This window comes from Coenobita brevimanus, chromosome 99, assembly GCF_032717465.1.
Source record: "Coenobita brevimanus isolate Jiangsu-jjx chromosome 99, ASM3271746v2, whole genome shotgun sequence".
NCBI lineage: Eukaryota > Metazoa > Arthropoda > Malacostraca > Decapoda > Coenobitidae > Coenobita > Coenobita brevimanus.
Genome location: NC_137052.1, coordinates 15559747 through 15570046, shown reverse-complemented (window position 1 = coordinate 15570046; position 10300 = coordinate 15559747). Strand labels below are relative to the sequence as shown.

General features: G+C 46.4%; 2 protein-coding genes across 2 annotated transcripts; both read right to left on the bottom strand.

The window, feature by feature from the left end:
* Positions 1–3789: 3789 nt before the first annotated feature.
* On the bottom strand, positions 3790–6524 carry LOC145414441 (uncharacterized). Its single transcript, XM_080283995.1, has 3 exons — positions 5571–6524; positions 4097–4304; positions 3790–3935 (listed from the first exon to the last, which is right to left on the bottom strand). Exons 1-3 carry the CDS (start codon positions 6522–6524, stop codon positions 3790–3792), a joined length of 1308 nt encoding a protein of 435 aa, XP_080140121.1.
* A 1794-nt stretch (positions 6525–8318) lies between these two features.
* Positions 8319–8852, bottom strand: LOC145414440 (uncharacterized). Its single transcript, XM_080283994.1, has one exon. It carries the CDS (start codon positions 8850–8852, stop codon positions 8319–8321), a length of 534 nt encoding a protein of 177 aa, XP_080140120.1.
* Positions 8853–10300: the final 1448 nt, after the last annotated feature.

Genomic DNA, 10300 nt, shown 5'->3' with positions numbered 1-10300 from the left:
GCAAGGTGCCTCAGCCAAACCTTGACGGCACCCCCACCCAGAGGCGACCGCAGTCCCAATCCTCCCAGGGCCAGCCCCCGGACCCCATGGCGGGACCGCTCTGGCCCTACTTACCGTCAGCCCTCCTCCAGGAGCAAGAAGCGGTAGGCCCGACTCCTGATGCTGTTTGGCCCCAGTCCCGAGGGCCCCTCACAAGTTCGAGGCCCGAGCAGGATAGGGCCTCCTTGCACCGCAGAACAGACTCGCACTTGGGCCGCAACGCCCCCGAGAGCTGTCCCATGCCTTCTGGAGGAGGGCTTCCCAGTAGGGCCCCCTCCAACCCCCGGGCGCCACGTCAGTTAAGCCCAGACCTCAGCAGCCCAGTGACGAAGCCTCCAGACCCCAGTGTCGAACTAAAGACTTAACAGTGACAGTGACTGTATGTGGTATAGAAACAGTGAGACAGAAACACCATCCATAAAGTGTCTCTACCCCAGTTTATCCAGAGTGCTGTGTGAATGTCTTAGTACCCTAGAACCAGTGTAATATACTAGTGTGTGGCCAAGAGACCAATATACCACGTAGAGTCCAAAGAGACCGAGTGTATGAACAGTGTCACCACATCTGTGTGATATTCTATTGTGTAGTAACTTAGGTGTAAGCACAGTGCCCATGTGATATATTGTACCAATAATAATTAACCTGTCACTATGCCCCATCCAAATTCAGTGCAAATTGTATGTATATTGTAAGGAAGTTGAAATAAGTCAATAGATAAGTTAAGGTGTCCTGCCGAGTTTTTATGCCCTGTTCCTTTGTAAGTGTTCTCTTTCCGGTCTAGAAAGAGGACCCCGCTCAGTCGCTGGAATCTTTAGAACGAGAAGTCGGTCTAAAAACATCCAGCATAACAATCAAATTATATAGTGATTATGCTTTAGGTTACTTTTTATGGAGGTAATAAATTTTTCAAAAAGGATTTTAGTGGTAATTCTTAAGATCAATGGTAGCAATGCATACTATATAATCCTCCATAACTGCTTATTCAGGTTTCTTTTTATTAAAATAATGATCATTTTAAATCAATTTTCAACTCGTGTAATAAAAAAAATACAAACTGTGAAGTTTTATTAGTTATGGTAACACCATTACTGTTGAAAAACGTCAGATCCTACAAATGTGCATCATTTAACCTAAATGTACCAACTAAAAATATATATTTCATGCTCAAACTAAAGATACTTGAGTCTGTGAATTAAAAAAAAAATAACACTGCAAAAGCATATGATATGATGGTATCACACATAAAACAAAATATAAAAATGGTTTAACTTAAAACTATGTTTGGATTCATATCCTCACTGACAGGCAAGTTTTAAAAAGTTCATAACTGAATATCTTTGTTGCATTTGATTAAACATCAGCTCCTCAAAGCGGACGTCAGTCATTCTACAGCACTCAGGTCGAATGACTTTTCCAGCAATGGAGAAAAGTCCCTCAACTGGTGCTGAAGATGCAGGGATGCACAGATAGCGGAGGGATAATTTTGTGAGTTCTGTGAATGTCACTTGATTCTGTTGCCAGAAGAGAAGGGGATCAGTTTCATCATCTGCTGTTGGCTGACTCAGATAAGATTCTACTTGTGACTGAAATGATGATGATGAGGAGGCACTGAAGGGCCGCTTGATGGGACCATGAACCTGAAAAGCTTGCGCCTCTTTTTGGGTGCGGCTCCTGGAGCGACCGCGTCATTGGTCTCGCTAGAATCTATCTATCTATCTATTGCCAGACACCTCAATCTCGTACGGGGTGGCCACAAACAAATCGCCTCCACGTCGCCCTGTTCCCCGCCATTTCACTGCCCTGCTCCCAACTTATACCCCCCTCTCTCATATTCTTCTCCACCCCATCCCTCCATCTCATCCTCGGCCTCCCCCTCCCTCTTCCCCCCTCCACCTCACTCACATACACTCTCTTCGTCAGTGTTTCACCCTCCATTCTGTCCACATGGCCAAACCACCTTAGTGTGTTCCTCATAACGCTTCCAATCACATCCACAGCCACACCACAACGCTCCTTTATATCCTCATTCGTCAGCCTGTCTCTCCATGTGACTCCACAGGCTCCTCTTAAATAACTCATTTCCACTGCTCTCACTCTTGACTTGTGTCCTACCAACAACGTCCAAGCTTCATTTCCATACGTTAGAGTTGGTATCACAGTACTGTCATGTAGTAACTTTTTCACTTCCATGCTCACTTCCCTGTTTCTTATCACTGCTTTCAAAGAACCAGCAACCTTTCATCCCTGCTGTACCCTTTCAAGCACTTCACCCTCCAAACCTCCATCCTTACTCATCACACTACCCAAGTACCTAAACGTACTCACAATTTCCATTTCCTCACCATCCAACCTCACTGTATATTCACTGACTTCACCTCTCTTAAAGACCATCACTTTACTCTTCCCTACATTCACCTTTAGATTCCGTTTCTTACACACTCTTCCAAACTCATCCACCAAACCTTGCAGCGCCCCTTCGTCTTCATTCAACAACACAGTATCATCTGCAAACAACAATACAGGGAGTTTCCAAACACTACCCTCTCCCACCAGGGCCACTCCAACATCCACTGCCCTGCCTTGTACCCCTTTTATTACCCCATCCAAGTACATATTGAACAACCATGGAGACATGACACATCCCTGTTTCAACCCAACTTTCAAAGAGAAAAATTCACTTAGTTCACCATCCACACGCACTGCAGCCTTAACACCATCATACATACTCCTCACAACATTCAACAACTTCCCGTCTACTCCTTATATTCTTAATACTTTCCACCATCCTTGTCTATCCACCCTGTCATATGCTTTCTCCAAATCCATGAAAGCCGCATACAACTTCTTTCCCTTCTCTAGAAACTTTTCCACTAAAGATCTAAGAATGAATATCTGATCTACACAACCTCTTCTCTTGCTAAATCCTCTCTGTTCTCCAACTAATTCCTCTGTTCTTTCCCTAACTCTGTCAATAAGTATCCTACCATACATTTTTCCTATTACGCTAGGAAGACAAATGCCCCTATGTGTTATGCTGGGTGTTTTTAATCCGATCTCTCGTCCTTAAAATGCCCGCGACTGAGCGGGGTCCTCTTTCTAGGCCGGAAGTAAAGCACTCACAAAGGAACAGGGCATAAAAACTCGGTAATACACCTTAACACATCTATTGTCTTAACTCGACCCCTTACAATACAGAACAAAGAGGTATTGGATACAGAATGGACATGGTGACAGAGTTATTATTACCAGCACAAGGTGTATACAGACACAGCAATGATGTCAGGGCAAAATACACTATATCATCACACATGGATATTACAAATCACTAGGGCACATTGCCGTTGTTGGAGCTAAGGCACAATTGTCATTCAATACGCTCGGCAGGATATGCTATACGTGGAGGAAGCAAAGTGTCAGATGGGTCAGTATTACTATACACATTACAGGGGCACGATGGCTGTACCCGAGTCGCGGCTCCGGGAATGTCATTTAGCTGCGGTGACACTATTTTCTAGTTCTGTCCTTACTGGCATGTTTTAGTCTATCTCGGGACGCCCTGAGAGGTTTCCCTGGTTCCGTAGGGCTTGGGCATAGACACAGTACTTCGGTATAGCACACTTGCCCCACTGACCCTTGACTTCTGCTCTTGTGTCCATATTCACTGATTGTCACTTTATATGTATCGCTACTGTTTTACTGTCACTTCCCCCTTGTGGTTATATTCACTGATCGTCATTTTATATTATATGGTCACTGCTTTACTGTCACCTTCACTTCTGTCCATTCACTTAGTTCTGACACGACCTGAGGGGTAAGGGCCGTCGTCACTAAACCACTTGTCCCTGGGGTTAGTGGAGGTGGTGCCCGGGCGTGGGAGGGGGCCCCTCCGGAGAGCTCTCCCGCAGGAGACAATACACAGCTCTCGGGGGCGTCACTGCCCGGGCCTGCTTCATAGCTGGGGTGCAGGGAGGCCCTTCCATCTGGGTGCCTCGACCTGATAGGTGGCCCTCGGGACTGGGGCCAAACAACTTCAGGAGGCGGGCCTGCCGCCTTTTACTCCGGGTGGAGGGCCGACGGGGAGTGAGGCCTGAGCGGTCTCGCTTTGGGGCCTGCTGGGTGACCCTGGGAGGCTGGGAGCTGTGGTTGCCTACAGAGCAGGGCGCCGTCAGGAGCAGACTGCGGCACCTCTTCTGTTGGGCATCCGTCAGGGACCGGTGTCGTCTAGGGGTCGGCTGCAGGGCAGGGACAGGACCTCGCCACCACTCCTGGAATGGCAGCACCTCCGGGGAACCACACCTGGAGGGAGAGAGTAAAGGGGGTCCCACGCATCCTAGAGGTAGTGAGCCGGCCGCGCAAGGGCCCTTCTCCTCCGGGAGAACCCTAGAGACTGCGGATGAAGGGCATATGGTGGCCACTCCTTCCCCAAACGTACGGTGGCCGTTGTGGCGGTCCCACAGTCTCCAAGGGTAGCAGCAGAAGGATGTACGGTGGCCGTTCCTTCCCCCACACATACGGTGGCCGTTGTGGCGGTGCTGCTCCCGAAGGAGCTAGGAAGAGACAGATGAGGGATGTAACGTCCAAAGACGTTATCCATATAGGTTGGGATTGTAAAACGCCTGGTCTTGTACTCGGGGTCTGCTTTATTGGATGTTCGTCACAAATAATGTTGCCTACGCCGTCGCTCCCCTCGGAGGCCTCTCGCGTAGCAACCCTATGGTCATAAATCTTGTCCACCTACCCTCACCTTGAGAGGCGGCCCATACACAGGCCCCTATCCTGAGCAGTACGACTGAAAGGAATTTCATCTACTTAACCTTACTTTAACACCAATCCAAAGTATATAACACTGTTTTCTCACTATCAGCTGTTACACAGATGCTTCACGGACTAACACGAGGTACTTACAGATTGTGGCACCTCTCAATCTCTGGTTAATCCCCAGAAAATTACGGAGCCCCTTACACACTTCTTTCCAATTAGGCGGGTGGTCTGCCTCTGGCCCTCTAGCGGCCTAGCCCGTGTAAAACAACAAAGTCTTTGTATCCATACAAAGAGATCGTACATATAAACTAAATACATGCAAAGTTCTCCTATTTTACCTTAGCTGATGCATAAATTTCTTACCTAATTAAATGCAAACTATAGCAAGCACTACAAACTAAATATTATGTCACAAAATAAGAGAGACCTTATATTCACGTGATGTGCCATAACATTCCGGCCCCTTAAATGAGACTCCTCTCATTTACAAAGCTGCTACTACAAGGCACATCTCAAGCACTTACATAAATTTCCACTAAGGCGACAAAGCACAAGTAATACTACAAAGTATACTAAACTATGATTGTACACTTAAGTTGAGGTAGTGATACAGAGTACACAATAAAGTTGAGGGAGTGATACAGAATACACAATAATACTACAAATGCACAAGTTTATTTAGCCTTGCAGAGCGGAGCACGTCGCACACTCTCAGTCAGGAGGCATTATTCTGGCCTGAGTCCTGACTGCTCAAGGCTCAACTAACCTACTGTGTTGCTGCCCTCTAACAAACACAACTTTGTCACTGGCCTTACAGATTTGTTGTAGGCTGTGCGCACTTCTACACTGCGCATCAAGCCGTCTCTGCCAGTGAACACCTGCGTAACTCTCCCCAGAGGCCAGCATTGCCTTGGGGTACCCCCTTCCATCATTATAACCAAGTCCCCCATCTGGAAATTTCTTTGGGGCTCCAGCCACTTCTGACGCAACTCTACTAAAGGAAGGTACTCTTTAAGCCATAGTTTCCAGAAATGATCAGCTATAAATTGAACATGTCTCCATCTTTTACCATACAAATCCTGCTTGCACGTTTTACCCAGTGGAGCAGCATGACCTGGACGGAGCAAGAGCAAGTGATTTGGGGTCAAAGCTTCTAGATCTTTGGGATCATCTGACACAGGTGTTAAGGGCCTACTGTTGACAATTCCTTCTACCTCGGAGAATACAGTGTCTAACCACTCATCATCAAGAACCTTATTCCTTAGGATGACAGTCGTAATATTTCTGATTGTTCTTATCTGTCTCTCCCATATCCCTCCCATATGTGAAGCTGCAGGAGGGTTGAACTCCCACTTGATGTGCTTGAGAAGAAGTTGATCCTTTACTTTGTTTGACTTATTCCACTGATTCAGGGCTTCTCTTATCTCTCTCTGAGCCCCAACAAAGTTAGTGCCATTGTCTGAACGAATCTTCTCAGGAGCTCCTCTCCTCGCCATAAATCTGACCAAAGCATTTATGATGGAATCTGCACCAAGTGAATTCAGCTTTTCAATATGTACGGCTCGCACTGTTAAGCATGTAAAGATACAGCCGTATCTCTTTTCCTGGGACCGGCCCCTCTTCACTAGGAAGGGCCCAAAACAATCTATCCCCACATACGAGAAAGCAGGCTTGTTAGAAGTTACTCTCTCCTGAGGTAGCTGGGCCATTTGCTGTGAACCCATCGGTCCTCTACTTCTCCTACAAGTGATGCAATTTCTTTTATTACTTGACTAATCAGTGGCCGCAACTTGGGTATCCAGTAGCACTGCCGGACAGCTGCTGCAACATGCTCTCGCCTGGCGTGCCCTGTATTCTTGTGACCTTCCCTGACAATTAACTCTGCTACATGGTGTTGTCGTGGCAATATCACTGGATGCCTTGCGTCTTCAGTGAGTGGTGCCATATGAAGGCGACCTCTTACTCTCAGCAGGTCGTCATCATGCATATAGGGTCTAAGCGGTAGACTGGACTATTTGAGGGCACACGTCCTTGTGCTCTAAGAGCCTGTATTTCGGCACCGTAATGCTTCCTCTGGATATACCTAAGTATAGCATTCCCAGCTCCTTCCAAGTCTGTAACTTCAAGATCCTTGCCCTTCAGGCACCATGAGGCAGGTTTTCTTGCTTTAAGCCATGCTCCGAATCGACGGATCCATGCTACAGTCTTCCTCATACGGAACTAGCTTGAGAAGCTTCCTATTAGCCTGTCAGTTGCACGCTTGGTGACCTGAGATACTGTTAATGCTGTCGGCATCTGTTTCACTTCTTTATCATTGTTTAAGATTTCAAGATTTTCTTCAGGGCATTCTGGCCACTTTACTTCTTCTTGCCAGAGGAACTCCGGCCCCTGTTTCCATCTTGCATTGGTGATCATTTCATTTCCAGTCAGTCCTCGAGACACATCATCAGCAGGATTCAGCCTCGTGCTCACGTGCCTCCACTGTACGGCACGGGAGCCACTGTGAATTGCTACCACTCTGTTGGCAACAAAGGTGTGAAACCTCTTAGACTCATTCTTAATGTAATGGAGAACAATCATACTATCAGTCCAGAAGACAGATTCTTGGAGCTTTACTTCCATCTCTTGACTCAGTGTAGTGTCCAATTTTACTGCTACTACTACTGCCAGGAGTTACAATCTAGGGATTGTTAACTGCTTCATTGGTGCCAGCCTAGATTTAGCTGCTAACAAGGTACAGTGGATTCTTCCTGCTTCATTCTTTATTCTCACATAACTTAAAGCTCCATATTCCTCCTCATAGGCATCACAAAAATGATGCAACTGATAACTAATGACAGTACCAAAGTCTGGTGGTATGATACAGCGACCAACTCCAAATTCTTCTAATCCTGGCAGGTCTTCCAACCACCTTTCCCACCTTTGTTTGCTGTTTGGAGTCAACTCATCGTCCCAACCTTCACCTAGTCTGCACTCATCCTGAAATATCTTCTTAGCTACCAACACAAAGGGAGAAACAAGACCTAAAGGATCGTATACTGAACTCAACACACTAAGCAATCCTCGCTTCGTGCTTTCCTACCTTTTCGATTTTGTTCTGATACCCAATTTGTCATCTTCAGTGTTCCACTCAAGACCCAGTGCACGTTCAACTGGAAGAATATCTTGATCAAGGTTCATCCTCTTCACTTCTTTAGCTCGTTCTTCTGTGGATATTGAGCTAAGCACTCGTTTGCTGTTGCTCATCCATTTTGCCAGACGAAGCCTCCACACGACAGCATCTGACAAAGTTCAGTCACTAGAGTCACTGTTGCATCCTCAGAACTTACAGACTTCAAACAATCGTCTGCACAAAAGTTATCCAACACAGTGTTCACAGCTAACGAGCTAAATCTACTGGACTGATCAAGTGCTGTGCGACGAAGTGCAAACCCTGCAGAACTTGGACTCCATACTCCACCAAACAAATGTGCAGTCACCCTGTAGACTTGGGGCTTCTGTGCAATGTCTTCGTCTGTTCACCAAAGGAACCTTAACACGTTCCTGTGCTCTGGTGTGACACGTACTTGATGGAACATGGACTCAATATCTGCCATAATAGCTATTTTCTCCTGCCTGAATCTAAGCAACACACCAAGCAGTTTATTCGTGAGATCCGGTTCCTTATATATATACTTGTTGAGTGAATATCCCTGGGACTCAGCTGCACAGTCAAACAATAATCTGAATTTTTCAGGTTTACTGGGATGTTTCACATTAAACATAGGCAGATACCAAGTCATCCCTGGGAAGGCACTGATTTCTTCTTCAGGCACCCGTTCAGCATGTCCTTTAGCCACTAAGTTGTTCACTTCAGACCTGTAGCACTCCAGAAGACTATCATCCTTAGCTAAGCGTCGCTTGAGGGATCGAAGGAGCTTCTCTGCCATACTACGATAATCGTGCAGTCCAGGCGGGTTGGACCTGAACGGTATTGGTAATTCATAATGACCGTTTTTTAACACAACGGATCGAGCCCAATGATCCAAAACCTTTTGGTCCTCTATAGACATTGCTGGCTTCTCCTCTAACTGTTGACCTCCATCTACTGCCCAGAACCTTTCCACCTGAGTCGCAACCCTTTACACCACAGGTAGACCACTTCCTACACTGATCCACCCAGTGTTCTCCACGCAGGCAGTTGTAACAGTCCCCTTTTCTGGGCAAAACTCAGTCTCTTCTCTGATGTCAAATTCTGGAACTGCTCACAGTCCGGCAACCAGTGTTCTTTATTGCAAAGCTGACACCATGGTTTCTTCTTATTGCTTGCCTTCAACCGAGGTGGTGGCAGAGTCCCTATCACGAACTTCAGTACTGAAACAAACTTTCCTGGATGCAGTTTCCTTCTTAAGTTTTGTTCCCTTCTTTTCTTCATATGGTGTCTTACCTACGTTTCCATACAGTGGGTTCGTTCGCTATCTTTGCAGATTCCTCAATGAATTCAGTAAGCTTTTCTATATCTGGGTACTCCTCATGTTTCCCTTTGAAATGGACCACCTCAGTGACCCATTTTCTTCTACAATCATAAGGCAGCCTCTCCACTGTTTTGACCATACTGTTCCCTCAGCCTAATCTGTCAGTTTTACCGATAGCTTTGAGCACCTCCAGGCAATCCTTGATGCTATCCGCAAGTTCTTGCAGCCCATCTTTGTCATTTGGACGTATTTGGGGGCCTTGAATAATCTTGTTTAGCCACGCTTGTGATACCGTGAGGTCATTACCAAACCTCTCCTCCAGGATCTGTCTTGCCCTTTTATACCCTTCTTCAGCTTTCATCATGTAACAACATGACACCGCTCTGGCAGCAGGTCCAGTACACAGCCGTCACAATCGGTTCTTCTTAACAGCAGGACTAACTGAAGCACTACCAATGGATTCGTCAAAGTTACTTATGAACCGCCAGTAATCGAGCGGGTTTTCATCAAAGGCTTGTAATTCTATCTGTGGTATATGATGCATTTCCGTGAGATGTGGTCGATCACACTTCGTGCTTACTGCCTGTGAGTCAATCATTCATCACTTTTCTTGGATGGTTCCCTGGGAGGAGGTTCCTTATGGCATCGATACTCTTTCTGAGATGTCATTAACTCAGGAGGTTTAGATGGCCGAAATGGCTCAACTTTAGGGCCTTTATCAGACAACTCAACACGCGGATGCCATAGATTTGCATAAGGATCGAGTCTCATAGGTCTGTCATCCTTGGCTGAACTCCAGACCTGGTTGTTCCATGGGACGCTCTCAAGTGTCGGTTTCAACTTTGCTCCGATTGTCCTTATTTCTGTAGCCGTTCCCCTGGACTTCCTTTCTTCATAGTCGTCCCAAACTTGTTAGACAGCGGCAGCCACACAGCTTCACCCTGCAGTGCCATATATTCTGATTTCAACTTGGATTCCTCTATTTGTCGCGCTATGCTTTTTTCTTGTGCCTTTAACTCAAGTTCTCGCAGCTTATTCTGGAGAAT

Excerpts from the sequence above, each read along its gene's own strand:
- LOC145414441 (XM_080283995.1), bottom strand. The coding sequence starts at position 6,524 with ATGGGTTCACAGCAAATGGCCCAGCTACCTCAGGAGAGAGTAACTTCT. Across the intron at positions 4,305-5,570 it reads TGTTAGAGGGCAGCAACACA|GAGTGGTGGCGAGGTCCTGT; the intron begins GTAGGTTAGTTG and ends CTGCCATTCCAG. Across the intron at positions 3,936-4,096 it reads CCGTCGGCCCTCCACCCGGA|AGCTCTCCGGAGGGGCCCCC; the intron begins GTAAAAGGCGGC and ends CTCCTGCGGGAG.
- LOC145414440 (XM_080283994.1), bottom strand. The coding sequence starts at position 8,852 with ATGTCTATAGAGGACCAAAAGGTTTTGGATCATTGGGCTCGATCCGTT.